The sequence below is a fragment of the Apodemus sylvaticus genome, chromosome 15 (assembly GCF_947179515.1).
Source record: "Apodemus sylvaticus chromosome 15, mApoSyl1.1, whole genome shotgun sequence".
NCBI lineage: Eukaryota > Metazoa > Chordata > Mammalia > Rodentia > Muridae > Apodemus > Apodemus sylvaticus.
Genome location: NC_067486.1, coordinates 55,692,727 through 55,707,495, shown reverse-complemented (window position 1 = coordinate 55,707,495; position 14,769 = coordinate 55,692,727). Strand labels below are relative to the sequence as shown.

Genomic DNA, 14,769 nt, shown 5'->3' with positions numbered 1-14,769 from the left:
GGGACTTGGAGCACACTGCATAGCCGGCAGGCAGCTCAACAGATCGGAGAGTGATCTTCCAAGTGACTCTGCTCTAAACCTCTTGCAGGCAGCTCAGCTGGCTTCTGCTTCTTCCAGACCAATGGGTCTGGCTTCAGTCTTCTTTGCAGCTTGGCTTGTCTGAGCCTCCTCTGCAGTTCAGCTTCTGTCCTCTGGCAGGGAGAGATCTAGTGAATCTTCCCAGTTTCAGGGATTTCTTGAAGCCCCCTGGAGTTGTTTCCCTTGCCACCTAAGGAGCTTCCCTGTAAGGTAGAATGTTTAAGTCTTGGAGGAAACTATTACAATGACTCTGAGGTTGGTATCTGACCTCCACATGCAAACACACGCATGCACGCACACACACACACACACACACACACACACACACACACACACACACTGTCCATTTTGTTTTATAAGAAGGAAAATGGTTTCTCCCATGCAGGGTCTGGTATGGGTCTGTGCATAGCTGCCATTGATTGTGGATCTCCAAGTTCCATGTTTGTTGTATCACCACATCCCCTGTCAAGCAGGCCTGCCCTCTTCCTTCAACTCTCTTTTTAGATTGCGATGTCAGTCTCTTTGAACTGGCCCTCCAACTCAGAGAGAAAAGACTGGACATTGAGGAAGCCTTAGTTGAAGAAAAGAAAATTGTTGATAACCTGAAAAAAGAATATGATACAATCTCCAAAAAGGTATGGCGGCCTTCCGACTTGTCTTCTAACATACTATCTACCCACACTCCTACTTCATAGGCATGACATTGCTAGAACTTCTCAGAGAAGTTAACAGATGTTATCAACAAAGCCCATTAGCAGCTGTTGAATGGAAAAGTATCAGCTGAGGATACCCCAAGACCAAGTTCTCAGTGCAAATGAGATTTATTTGTCCCAGAGGGACAGAGGGCCAGGAATCAGAGACAAAGATAGAAGATAACGGATGAGGGAAGAGGAGAAGGGAACAGGGAGAGGGAGGAGACAGAGGCACATTGGAAAACTGTGGTTTATAAAAGTAAAATGGTATATCCTGTGTTCGGATGGGGTGTTTAATTTTAATCAGACATGTTAATCAGGTGAGCCAAAGGGGCCTTTTTGCAATTCTTTTTGCAATTCTAGGAGACAGGAATGACTGAATAGGTAGTATGCATCCTAACTGGGCAGGAAGAAAACAATACGTGTTTCTGGGCTGTACTGTAGACTTAGGCCCTGGGTCTCCCAGAGCACATCCTGTGCCGGTTGTGCTTCCGCTCACCCTGCCTTTGCTTACCACCTTGGACACGTCTGCGTTCACCGACCCATGCCAATATCTCTCCCATGGCTTTGATCAGGTAAAAGTTGTGGCAACCAATCTGAATGCCGCGGAGGAGGCGCTGGAGGCGTATCAGCGAGAAAAACAGCAGAGGCTGAATGAGCTACTGGTCGTTATCCCTCTCAAGCTCCACCAGGTGACCCTGAGATCCGTGACCCCGAGACCGGGGCAGAGACAGCGTCACACCAAAACCCTCCCAGAGAAAGATGCGTGGCTCACCGGTGGTGTACCAGGGCCCCTGATGTGGTTCTGTACACAAAGACGGCCCTAACTCTTCTTCCCATTCAGACTTTCTTTTTTAATTTTAATTTTAATTTTTTCTGGCCCTGCTCACTCCAGCCATTCAGACTTTTAACTAAGGAAAAACACCAAAACATACCCGTTTCCCTGTGTCACTTCACCAGTCACTTTATAAGAATGAAACGGCTGCAAGTGGAGATATCGGGTCTTGTACACAGGTCACTTCCCATCCATCCTTAATCAGCTGTGCACCCATGAGGGGAAGCCTTATCTTAATGTCATTAATGAGGGAGGTCCAGACAGGACAAAAGTATTCTTTTTAAAAAATCTTTCTATCTCCATTCATTTCCACTATCTATTTGAATTACAATTTACAGTAAGCTGTGGAAATTCGTATCCATAAGAAGACAAAGGCTTGCTGTAGACTCTTGTCATGTTAAGAGAAGAGACCATTCTTCGGGGGCGAGAAACACTCCAGAAATCAGTTTATCGAAATCTTGTTAACAGTTTGTTATGTTATCCTTGAAGTGCCTGCCCCACTGTCATGAAGTTGTTATCAGGCAAGACCTAGTGTAGAAGTTTGCTGTTCCCAGAAAGACCCCGTGTGGCTTACACTCTAAGGACAACTTTCTGTTTACCGTCACTGTCACTGTCACTGCACCGTCACTGTCACCGGGGTTTAAGCAACAGGACAGAGAGGTGAAGCTCTCCCCCCTCTGCCTTCAGTCTGCTCTCTTGTCTCTGTCGGTTCTGATTTCTATTCACTTCGTTCTGTCTCCACAGATCGAGTATGTGGTATTTGGGGAGGTGCCTGAGGACCTCTCCGGGACCTTGGTCTTCTCCAACCACTCCCTCGACCGGCTGCAGGAACGAATCGTACAACTCCAGGAGGAAAATGCCAAGCAGCAAAAACTCAACAAAGAATGCAGGGAGAGACGGAAGCTGCTCACCCGGGAAAAGAGAGAGATGGCGAAAACCATCAGCAGTGAGTGTCTCTGCCGGAGGGAGGAGCAGGAGTAACTGGCAGAAGAGCCGGCTGGTCCCATCTCAGAAAACCGAGGACCGTAGACACAGTCCCTGAAGTCGCAGGCGTGTGCCCACCCAGGAGCTACCTCAGATTTGCAGATGAAACCACACACACACACACACACACACACACACACACACACACACACACACTAGTTCATTCTTATCCTGCCTTACTGCCTCAGTGGCTGGGCTCTTCGAAGCCTCCTGAGGCTAGTGCGCCCATCTCTTTACTTCTAGCTCAACACCTCTAAATCTGCCCTCAGCTTAGTTGCCTGGTTACCTTCTGTGAAGCCCATTGGTCCTGCTGCCCAAGATGCTTTCTGGTTGCCCTTCTGTGAGCCCCTTTCCCTTTTCACCTACATTGTGGATGATCTCTCCCGCAGCTCTGAATCTGTTCCATCTTTCTCCCCCAAGTATCTCCTCTCCTCCAGGATTCTCCTCTTCCTGCCCTCCCCTCTCTCTAGCCTTCAGGAACCTGCAAGTCCCATCTCTTTCTGTCTGTCCATTCATTGGCCTCTGGCACCGTTATTGATTGATCGAGAACCAACTGGGACAAGGACCTTAGCTTATGGACGTGCAGATTCCCGATCAAAGCACCAGAACCACCCCGCTATAACCCAGGACTACAGAGAGGAAACAAAACAACTCTCGATGCCTGTTTTAAAGAGGAAGGATATGACATACAGCCTACTTCTCTTCATGTATGAGAAAATACAGCATAGTATGATCATCTCTGCTGTACAGTCATCATGATGGAGACCCAGCCAAGCCCCTCCCCTTCTAGTACAGTATGCCCTTCCTCCAGGGCATGCACATGGCATAGATACACACACACACACACACACACACACACACACCCTGATGTATTTTCACACAGCATAGAAGCCTGTCCAGCATACTTGACTGATGGCACTCAAGAGTTTATGGTGTACTTCTCTAGACCATGTTTTATTCGTATTCGGGTAATTTATTCTTTAGCTGCTACTGTAGTATCCCATTTTATAAACATTAACATAGTTGCCTAGCCAGTGACCTCTTGAACATTTCAGTATTTTTAACTTTGCATTGGGGCAGTGAGACTTTTATACAAGATTTCTCATGCACGCATTCACAAAGGGTCTCTGGGTTCTGAGTACTAAGTACCAAGTCTGCATAGTCTCATATAGTGAGACTCTATTTTGAAACAAACAAACAAACAAGTTTTGATGCAACCATCCCTCTATGGGATGTATATACAAGAGAAGTAAGATTGGCGTATCAAAGGGCTATCTGCACAGCCATGCTCAGTGCAGGGCCTTTACAACAGCCAAGATAAAGAATGCACTCAGGAATTCTACCAGCAGATGAGTGGACAAAAAGATGTACTAATCATAACAAAATCACTTCTGTGTTAGTATTACTACTAATGCTAGTATTGGTAACCTTTTTTAAAAAAAAAGACCAAGCTACTGTCATTTTACAACAGAATAGATGAACATGGAGGGCACTGTGCTAAGCAAAATAAGCCAGGTACTGAAAAATAAAACACCATATGATTTTACTAATCTCTGGTATATATAAAAGGTTGAATCACCAAGAGTGGTGGCACACACCTGTTGTCTCAACTTTCAGAAAACTTAGTGAAGAGGCTCACACATTCGAAAGCAGCCTGGGATATAAAATGAGGTCCTGCCTCAAAAAATCATGAACAAACCTCAGAAGCGTAGAGTTTGACGGTTAGCAAAGGCCTGTTAGGTGGGTTGGGCCTGAGAGAGATGTTGGTTCAGTGCTGCAAGACTTCAGAGAAACAAGAAAACAGATTCAAAAGTATTCTTTTATATACTATATGGTTACTAGTTAACAACAATGACTGAGTTCTTTAAAATCGCTGGAGAATAGGGTTTAGGGGCTGGAGAGACGGCTCAGAGGTTAAAAGCACTGTCTGCTCTTCCAGAGGATCTCGGTTCAATTCCCAGCACCCACATGGCAGCTCATAGCTGTCTGTAACTCTCCTTCCAGGGGATCTGACACCCTCACACACACAGATGCAGGCCAAACACCGATCACATAAAATAAAAATAAATTATAAAAAAAGAGAGTAGATAGATTTTAAATGTTTTACACACACACACACACACACACACACCACGATGGAGTGGGGGGGATGAATTCATAAAATAATATATTTACTTAGTTCAGTTTGACCCTTTCTTGATTCACATTTCAGAATGGCATGTTTGATAAATATATATAATTTTTGTCAAAGTTTTTAAAACTCTATTTTCTTTAAGTTTCTTTTATCATTAATGTTACATTGTGTTTGTAATCTACCTGGAATTAAGGTGATATGCAACAACCCTAATAAGAAGATAATTATTTTTTAAAATACTTTTTATAATGTATGGTATGTGGAGCTTATATATAAGTTATCAAGCATCAAAACAAAATGAATCCAATAAATGTACCTCCCAACTTAATGTTGACAGTATTGTAGCAGCCACCTGTGAAAGATATACTCTCTTGGTTTTCTTTACCCAGAGAGAACCACTATTGCCAATTATGTGTTTAGTATTCCTAAATTTCTTTAAAAAGAAACACACATTTGTATGCATTCCTGGCTAGTATGCTACTTTGGAACCCTGTAAAGCTATTGTACCTTACGCAGCCCGTGGAAAAGACATTTTCATTTACTATTACATTCCAATACTAAGTGTGGAGTGGAGCAAACAAGAAGAGGTGTGGGAGACGGAGGGGCGTAACAAAGGAGTGGGGCAGAGAAGGACCACAAGGCCCTACTGTAGTGTGTGCTTGGAGCAAGATGTTTTCATGTTTTAGGGTTTACAGTTAGGGTTTTACTGCTGTGGACAGACACCATGACCAAGGCAACTCTTATAAGGACAACATTTAATTGGAGCTGGCTTACAGGGTCAGAGGTTCAGTCTATTATCAAGGTGGGAGCATGGCAGCATCCAGACAGGCATGGTGCAGGAGGAGCTAAGAGTTCTACCTATTCATCTGAAGGCAGCTAGGAGGAGACTGATCTCCAGACAGCTAGGAGGAGGGTCTTAAAGCCCTCGCCACAGTGACAAAGCTACTATAACAAGGCCGCACCTCCTAATAGAGCCACCCCCTAGGCTAAGCATATTCCATCACAGATGGAAAGTTCTAGAAAGCGTCTGCTCCATTCCTAACATTAGAGTCTATAGATACCAATTAGAGAAATCAGATAACTCAATACTTTAGTTGGAGGCTGGCGGTAGTTGAGGAGGGAAGACGATCAGAGCTTACAAGCCACTTAGGGAAAAACATGTCCATTGTACAAGTTTTTAAAATGAGAAAGGCTGTCTGTGGCCAGCATCTTCAGTAAGAAAAGCGGCAGGCAAACATCCAAAGGATAGTCTCTTGCTAACAACAAAAAAACTTAATGGCCTTGCAAAAGCTGTCCCTTGGCGCCTTGTAGTTATGGCTTTGTTCATTTATTATCGGCTTGGAGCCACTGCGGAGACTGAGGATGCGACTGTCGTTTCAGAGATGGAAGAAACCGTCCGGGACCTAATGATCAGCAAGTTTGGCCGTGTGATCGATCTGGAAGCCCTCCAGACCCTTTCTGTCAACACAACCCTTGAAGAACTGAAGATCAAAAAGCTTCGGAAGGAGCTATCCAACGCAAAGGAGATCAGGATGTGGGAGGTAGGGGGAAGGGAAGAGGTGGCTGTGGACGAGAAACCACTGTTCTCTGAGAATCCCCGTAGCTCTCCTGTGGCCTCCAATCTGGAAATTAGAAGGCACATTTAGGCCTTGGGGTTGAGACTCAGTGCTCGCTTAGCCCGTGTAAGGCCCTGGGTTCAATCCCCAGCACCAGCAATAAATTACACCTGTCTAGTTCTGTTTATGTACATACACGGGGACAGTGGATCCACTGAGAGTCCACAAACCAGACTCAATGCAATTGTTTCTGTTTACATTTTCATACTGGCTTCAGATTCTATTTTCACGCACGCCCAATGTTCCCTTTGCATTGGCTGGCTTACAAAGTTAATTTTCTTTCCCTAGTTTTAAGTACTGAACCCAAAACCTAATATGTGTTTGGAAAACACTCTACCTTTGAGCTGCGTCCCCATAATTTTGACAGAAGCGGATGCTCATTTTTCCTTATTTCCTGTCCAGATTCACCTAGTCCATTTTTTTTTCTATCTTCCCTCCTCGGTAGGAGAAGATTGCTCAAGTGCGCTGGGACCTGATGATGAAGACGAAGGAGCACACCAAGAAGCTTCACCAGATGAACGACCTGTGCCTGGAGAAGAAGAAACTCGATTCCAGGTTGAACACGCTCCAGAACCAGCAGGTGAGTGGGTTCCTTTCCTTCAGGCCCTTCGCGGAAGCCAAAGCCTGGCAAAGCGCTGGCATTCAAACAGACCTTGAGCTTGGACCACTGCCAGGCCACCTGTCCCTGGACACTGACGAGGCTTCCAGAGGGGACGAGCTTTAGTAAACGCCCCTTATGTGCCAGGAATGCATAGGAAGAATCACCAATGCACTTTACCTCAGTCTTGGAGAGTAAGGTGGCAAGTACAGATGAAGACACCAGTGTACTCCCTGAATTTGGTTGGTGTCAGGGTCCATTTTCTTCTTTTTATTAGATATATTTTTTATTTACATTTCAAATGATATCCTCTTTTCTGGGTCCCCCCTCCCCGAAAGTCCCATAAGCCCTCTCCCCCACCCCCTGTTCCCCAGTCAACCCCCTCCTGCTTCTCTGTCCTTGTGTTTCCCTACACTGCTGCATAGAGCCTTTCCATGACCAGGGGCCTCTCCTTCCTTCTTCTTGGGCATCATTTGATATGTGAGTTGTGTCTTGGGCATTCCAAGCTTCTGGGCTAATATCCGCTAATCAGTGAGTGCATACCATGTGTGTTCTTTTGTAATTGGGTTACCTCACTCAGGATGATATTGTCCATTTTTAACATATTTATTTTACTCCATAGGAAGTAGGCATCTCAAATGCTTGCTAGTTTTTTTTTTCAACTTGTCATTATGGAATCCATATTGACCCCGAGAATGCACTTGCTATGGAGTATGTTATTAAATAAGTGTTACCAAAGTGAGTCTTGTCCTTAGTAGCTTGGCATCTTCTATAGTGTCTGCGAAAACATCAGTCGTCTTTCTTAGTCCCCTCACCCCCGCCCCCCCCCTTTGTATTTCCTTTAAGAATCCCAGAAATAATTTAAACCAGGTGTTTTCAACTTAGGGTCCCCCAGGAACAGCTTCTGCATCAGCTGAGAACTTATTTGCAATGTAAAATGAGGTTACAGGCAGGGAAAACCGTGGGCCACGAGGTGGCACCCGGGAGCTGACGTGAAGTTTATACAGTCCTGTTTGTAAGATTATCACAGGCTTTCAACTAGGAACGCAGAAAGACTATGCCGTAAGGCCACGTGTTCACCGTAAGGTCACGTGCTCGTCGACTTTATGCACGGCTCACGGCTGTCTTAGCCTTTGTACTTGAAATATCTATAAAAGGAACGGTGCCTCTGTGCAGGCAACCTTCAGGGCAAATTTCAGTGGTGCTAGAATCCTTCAGTTGGTGAGAGGCTTTAGCTAGACTCCCCGGTGAAGGGTTCATCTTCCATCTTAGGCCCCCCTAGCTTGTCTTTGTACCTTATCCGGGTCCCAGTGATGAGCCTCCAAGTCCGGAAGGGTGGAGAGATAGTTTAAACTACTTCCAAAGCAAGGTTGAATTTCAAAAGTTGTTCAAAGGCATATGATTTAAGAGTGAGGTTTCAGTGGAGTCTCTGGAGGAGGCAATTACTGTTTAACGGAACTGGGGTTTTTGTTGTTGTTGTTTTGTTTTTTAATTTTTATTTTTTCCCCCCAAATAGGGAAACGCCTTCCAGGGTCCTCGGAAAGCAGATATAGTGGCGAAGCAGAAGGTCACCGAACTGGTCCAAACCCAGTCAGAAAAGATCACGGCATTAAAGGAAGAGATTGCGCTTTTGCGGAAGAAGGGGGGGCTTATCCTCCCTCCCATCACACCCATGCAAGAGAACGAAATGAAGCCCATGGACGCTTAAGATTGCTGTCTTCTCATTTCCACCCGAGAGGTCCAGTGGAATTCACCAGTCTGCCTCCCCGTACTGTGAACTTAACCACTGTAGTGTGATCCTGCCCCGTGACTTAACAGTATCTCCCCAGGTTAGAAACCACTGTGACCCTGACGTGTACCTATGACTGTGCTGAGACAAGGTAGATGTTTTAGCCCTAAGTTGGCTATGAAGAAGTCTGAATCTCATAGTTGCAAGAGAGCAGCTGTTAGATGTGTTTTCAGGAAAATATCTGTATCTCTGGTATTCCGACTATGTAGCCATTGGCAAGAAAAACGATCATTCAGCAACCTATGAGGAAGCTTCCTTTTCTTAGTCCTTGGATCTTTAGAAAATAAACTGTTTGTGTTAAATAGTCTGTGAAAGGACATAAGAGGGGGAAAAAAGCCAACCATCTTGCCAATAATGACTTAGAATAAGAAATGCAAATGCGAACGTTGCTATTGTTGACTCCATAAAGCCATTATTTGAGGGCTCAGGACTGAGGAAATGCAGACAGACACAGCGAACCAGCCTGCTTTGGGTTGGCAGAGGCAGCGTCCTGGTTTGCCCAGTTTCTGGAAACTCATTTCTGAGGTTCACATTCTCCAAAACAAGTCAGTCAGGCATGCCCTGCTCTAGCTAGGTTGTCTGCGACGCCCTCAGAATTCTACATCTGGCCAGGCTTTACTGGTTCTGATCCCGACAAGGGGACAAATAGATTTTCGCCTCTCCAAGGTACTAACTCTAATAGACATTTTGGACTGTGTGTGACATTTTACACTCAAGAGTGTTCTTTCCAGCACAGGGAAGGGTTTATTGAAATTCATGGCTGCACCCCCCCCCCCTCACAGATTGATCTCCCTGACACGGCGTCCTTCCAGTAGTGACACTTTGGCTTCCCAGGTGGACTATTTGCATCTGTACCAAAAACCTGTGCCGTGGCAGAGGCTGTGCTGGAGAGCCCTTACGAGTGTCTGTGCTGTACATCTGAGAGGACAGCTGCAGGCGACGTAGACAGACACATCTGTGCTGTTCCACACACTGTGTCAGGTTGTATTGAACGGTAATGTAGTCACAGGGCGCATCAGGTTTATTGGCTATGATTTACAGTAGTTTCAATTCCCCCCATAGCTGGCTATTGGTATTTGAAGCCTTTGACCACACTCTCGATCACTGATACTAGAGCTCAGATCCCAGGTTACATTTACACGATACTAGAGCTCAGATCCCAGGTTACATTTACACAATAAAATGCCATCTTTGTACGTGTGTCTACAAATGTCTGCAAAGAAATTAGAGACCACAGAGCTCAGAGAGGCCTTACCAGCGCCAGCAAGGACGCTGATATAGATGGTTAGACACTATAGAGGCCAGTTGGAAGCCAAGCCCAGATGAATTAAGCCATATAATCCAGCCCAATTAGCTAACTGGAAGCAATGATGGGGTTTGACCCTAGCAGCAGAAATGCTGGACTTTTGATGCAAGGTTCAGGGCTGGGTCCAGATGGACCAATGGCCACATCAGAGTAGAAACCTCCAGAATGTTTTGTGTGTCAGTAACCCCGGACCCATTTTCTGGGGGTCAGATGATTGGCTAAAGGCTGCTCTCTCAGTGTTAAATGCCCTTATTCTTATGGTGTCCAGGTGAGGGCTGAAGTATATTAGGTATGTTCTTGGGCCTGTTTTTTTTTTCTTCTTTACTGATATAATTCTAACACATCCATGTATCTGCATACTGCATCCATGTATCTGTCTACTTTGGTAAGTTGGTAGGTAGCATGGTTCTACTTGAAAAAATAACCTAACCCTAACCCATGGTTCATGCCAGACGTGGGAGTAGTGTCTGTGCATACAAACACGGCATGAAGATTCTGCCTCTGGGTCTGTACTGCTCTGGTAAAGGGAGACAGATTAAGGGCACGGCCACCCCAAAGGCAATCAGCCAATGCGTCATGTCATGCAGTATGAAGTGGAGTAACCTGGTCTCTCCACTCAGCTATGAAAGTCAACAGGTGCTAACCTCCACTGCTCATTAATGCGCAAAAAGTTGCCTCAAAACTTAGCTTTAAAAACAAGTTATCGCAGTAGCGGTGGGAGGTTTGCGGGGCTTGGGACCTGGTAGCAGACCTGGAAAGCAGGGTCCTAGGAAGCTGGGCAACTCCTTCCCGTCTGACCATTCTGAAGGAGTACAGGAAGCGGGCTGTCACTGTGGCTTTTAGTGGCGTTCACCAAAGCCCAGTTTGACAATTACTTTAGATCATGGAGAGGTAAAAGGCAAAATTAGGCTTCAAAACAAACAAACAAGCAAAGCTTCCAACAGTCTGTCAAGTGAACTACAGCTCAGATTTGAGCGGCATTAGCAGATACCGCTGCAAACATTAGCTCCGCCCATTCCTCTCCAGGAAGTGACCGTTAAAGGCTTCATTCAATGTGTTTGAAATCACATATCTTACTTCTTCTTGCAGGGTTACACTTCACACTCCTATAATTTCCATGTTCCTTACACTTATTTCTAGAGATACTTTAAAAGCCACGGCCTTCCAGAAAATCATGCTGCATTTTGAGGACAGTTCTTATTCAGATTAGCTAGCCGGCTTTGTAGAAAATCTTGTTCTGATTAGCTGTCTGTAGAAAATGGATGCAAGTCTACAGACGACTAGGTGCAGTACTCCTTCAGACCAGGAGATGGCGGACTCATCCCAGGCAACCCGAAGGCGGCCCCCAGACTACCTGTTTATCAAATCCTTGGAAAAGCAGTCTGATACAACTCTTAATAAGATTGAATGTGTTAGGCCGAATTTCAGCTCTTCATTTTCCTGACATTTTCCTGAAATATGCAATCCCTCCCCGCACAATGAATACTCAAAATGTGGGAGGGAAGACTTGCATTAAAATTTTCAGTTCCTAATTAAGTCTAGTGCCTTACATAAAGGTTTTAAGTTTACACACACACACACACACACACACACACACACACACACACACGAATTAACTTCATTCCTTCAATATGGAGGCTCCTCACTTCCAGTCCAGCAAGAGAACGGTGAATTTGCTTGCTGTCTGTATATTCCTTCTTGGAATAAACAGTTTGCAATGTCATGTTACATGAATCCAAACTCAGCACTCATTGTTTAAAAAGACAAAAAACATGAAAAACATTTGCTACTGTTTCCAGATTTTATCACTTGATGGATTGGAGATCATCTAGTGCAGTTCTTTACTGACGGGACTCCCAATGTCTAAAGAAAACGCTGACTCACGGGTGACTCAGACGAAGGTTACAAGGAAGACTAAACATTTATTTAGAAGTTACAGTGTTTGTTTTTACAGAGATATGTTGCCACCGATTATTGATTCTGGGAGACTGTTAATGCTTAGAGTGCTGCACACATCTGGGGATTTTCTCCTGGCTTCTTAGAAACCTGTCCTGGGTCACCACACAGGCGTGCCTTCCAGGTGGCTCCAGTCTGTAGCACCATGGCCTTTGCTTTATCCCTGGTGTTCTTCATGACCAGTGTGCTTAGGGTCCTCTGTCAACGCGCCCGAGGGCCGCCTGGAGCCCCCGGTAGTGCAGGTCCGGCGGCCCATCCGCAGCCTGACTATCTGTGATACTTCCACTGGTCTCCAGTCACTCAGCCGCTTGTTTTCTGTCTTGTGCCAGAAAGGGGAAGATTCCATATCTCTCCAGAATTATAGAAACACATATACATTTATTTACAAGTGCATAAATATATAAATATGGCTATAATAGAAAAATAAATACCAATTTTTCTCTGTCACAAACAAACAAACAAACAATATATAGTCTTTCTGGGATATTAGCTTCGGCCTAAATGGTGGGAGGTGGCGTTTCAAAAGACACGTGAACTGATGGGCTGGAAGAGAGCCTCATCCCAAGTTCCTGTCCTGTGTAGGTCCCCGAAGGGTGCTGGGGACACCAGTCTCCTCCACCCACTTGGCAGGAGTCGGAACTGTCTACTTCTTCCACTGGTACAAGACCTAAACAGCACCGGGGCCCTGTGAGGGGAGAGAGCAGGTGACATTAAAATCTAGCCTCACCAAGCAGTAGTGAGCTGATCTCTACCTATGGCTGGTCACACTGGCCCTGGAAGGGGAGGACCCTTACTGTAGATCATCTATGCTGGGACCAAAGACCTTGGACTGTAAAGCAGTCTGCTTGTAGCCATCAGCTGCACACACAAAACACAAAGGGAGGCCTGGCTCTCTCTGACCAGGCTGTGTTCTACCTCACGGTCCATTCCCCTTGTCCGACCAAATCTTGTTTTCATGGTCTGGCTTTGGAGCTGTAGGTATTTTAGAATTTGATGCCCTAGAGACAGGGTCCAGGGCCATCATAGCAGGAGCATGCACACCCTGGAAGCTAAGAAACACCAACTGATCCTCTGAAGTACAAGTGCCCCAACTAAGTCCCTGTGGATTTGCTTGACGTGGGTACAGAGGGAGCTATGGGCAGGGGTGGGCCCTCAATGAACAAGTTCTGTGGGCGTACACAGTTCCAATGGCTACGTGTGTGCAGGCATGGCTCCCTGATGACTGGGAAGAACCACCCCCTAATTATGACCTGACAGACCAGGGGAGCAGAGAGGCCTCTGGAATAGAGGATGCTTTTCCCCTCAGCCTTTGAGGACCACAGCTACAGTGTTGAATCAGACTGTCCTGGGAAGGCCTCATGGTCCTCTAGGCCTTTAGTAGCAACCGAGTGGCCATCATGACTTTTTAACACTCCCCTGAAGAAGTGCCTTGTCCTTTCTCCTTGAAGCCATTGCTGTGTTATGGGTGACCCCATCAGACAAGTTCTCCCTGCTGCCCCTGGGCGGACCTGAATGATATGGGGGGTCCCATGAAGCTTCTAGTCCAGGACCTTCAGGGGTTCTCCTCACTGCTGTTTGGCATGTGGTGACAGGTTGCTTCTGGAGGTGACAGCAATCTTGAGGCTGGAGCAGCTGGTGAGTTGAGTCATCAGGCAGCGTGTATAAGAAAGAGCCTTCTTCTGAGCCAGACTTGGGACCCCTGCATTGTACAAGGTCAGATAGTGTGGGTTAGGTCAAGCAGAACAGGTGGGCCTGCCCTTTCACCATCTGACACCTAAAGGTATCAGAGCAGGCCCAGAACACGCACTGGTCCCCTGTGACCATCAGGAGCTGCCACACCAAATTCAGCCGGTAATCGTTCAGCTTTATTGTGGGAGGTGGCAAACTGGGTGTTCAGGGGCCTGTAGGCAAAGCTGGTTCTCCTTCAAGGGTTTCGGTGAGCCAGTGAGTGGCAGATGCTGAGTAACAACTAAAGCCCCCAAGCAGAAGAGCATCGTAACTGTGCACACAGCACCTTGCCCACGGTGTAACTGCCCCACTGAGCACAAAACATGAAGCACTGCTTGACTCTGGGTGACAAACTTTAGACAGGAGCTAAAGGGAATGAGAGGCTTGGAGACTTGGGAATAAAAGCAGGAATGGAAGGGGCCTGGTTACCTGGCAACTTGCTGGTTCTGGAGGTCACAGCCATTGCTAATGAAGGGCTGCCTCAGGAGGCTGTTGGTGTCTTCCCGCTGTTTGAAGGAAAGAATAAAAAGTCATGATGGGAGCCCAAGGAACTTTCCAGTACTCCCCACTGAGCAGGATGGGCTGTGGTTAACTATAGGGAGTTCAGTCCAGGGGCCCTGGGTGGGCAGGGGGAATGCCCAAAAGGCAGCTCATTGTCCCTCCATATGTGCACGGGGGGGGGGGGGGGGGGCGCACTCGGGACCCTTTACCTGTGCAAGCTCCCCTGGGCAGTGCTGAGGAGGCTTCCTGCCCGGGCAGCCCACCGTAGCAGCAGGGCAGCCCCCGCTTCCGTGCAGTCGGCTGACGCAGGCCCGTCCACTGATGCCACCGAGGTAGGGCTGCCCATTGGCTTGGTGACCTGGAAGTCCCCCTAGTGGCACCATTGTGTACTGGCAGGAGGAGGACAGGAGGGCACTCCGAGGAAAACCCAAATCTGTTGTATGTTCTGGAAGAACAGAAGACAGAGGTCTGCTTACCCTCCTAGAGCTGGTTAAAGTCCCACAGTCATAGTGTCAGAGGGATAGACGGGAAGGTGACTGTCCCGTAGCCCGA

The 14,769-nt window shown here is 46.6% G+C and overlaps 2 protein-coding genes across 4 annotated transcripts in view; one reads left to right on the top strand and one right to left on the bottom strand.

Annotated features, from left to right (window-relative positions):
- The window catches only part of Cfap44 (cilia and flagella associated protein 44), a 90,417-nt gene extending 81,030 nt beyond the window's left edge, over positions 1–9,387 (top strand). Inside the window, exons 30-35 of the mRNA XM_052158952.1 lie at positions 583–713; positions 1,346–1,462; positions 2,350–2,551; positions 6,104–6,264; positions 6,785–6,919; positions 8,454–9,387. Of these exons, the coding sequence (XP_052014912.1) occupies positions 583–713; positions 1,346–1,462; positions 2,350–2,551; positions 6,104–6,264; positions 6,785–6,919; positions 8,454–8,645 (938 nt within the window). The 3' untranslated portion in view covers positions 8,646–9,387. The remainder of the gene's footprint in view (positions 1–582; positions 714–1,345; positions 1,463–2,349; positions 2,552–6,103; positions 6,265–6,784; positions 6,920–8,453) is intronic.
- Positions 9,388–11,934: 2,547 nt separating this feature from the next.
- The window catches only part of Boc (BOC cell adhesion associated, oncogene regulated), a 75,573-nt gene continuing 72,738 nt past the window's right edge, over positions 11,935–14,769 (bottom strand). For 2 of the 3 annotated variants that reach the window (XM_052158744.1, XM_052158745.1), the window contains exons 16-19: positions 14,427–14,662; positions 14,146–14,222; positions 13,497–13,687; positions 11,935–12,673 (exon numbers count right to left, since the gene is read on the bottom strand). In XM_052158744.1, coding sequence (XP_052014704.1) covers positions 12,486–12,673; positions 13,497–13,687; positions 14,146–14,222; positions 14,427–14,662 — 692 coding nt within the window. In that variant the 3' untranslated portion in view covers positions 11,935–12,485. The remainder of the gene's footprint in view (positions 12,674–13,496; positions 13,688–14,145; positions 14,223–14,426; positions 14,663–14,769) is intronic. The other variant, XM_052158746.1, reaches the window with a different exon arrangement.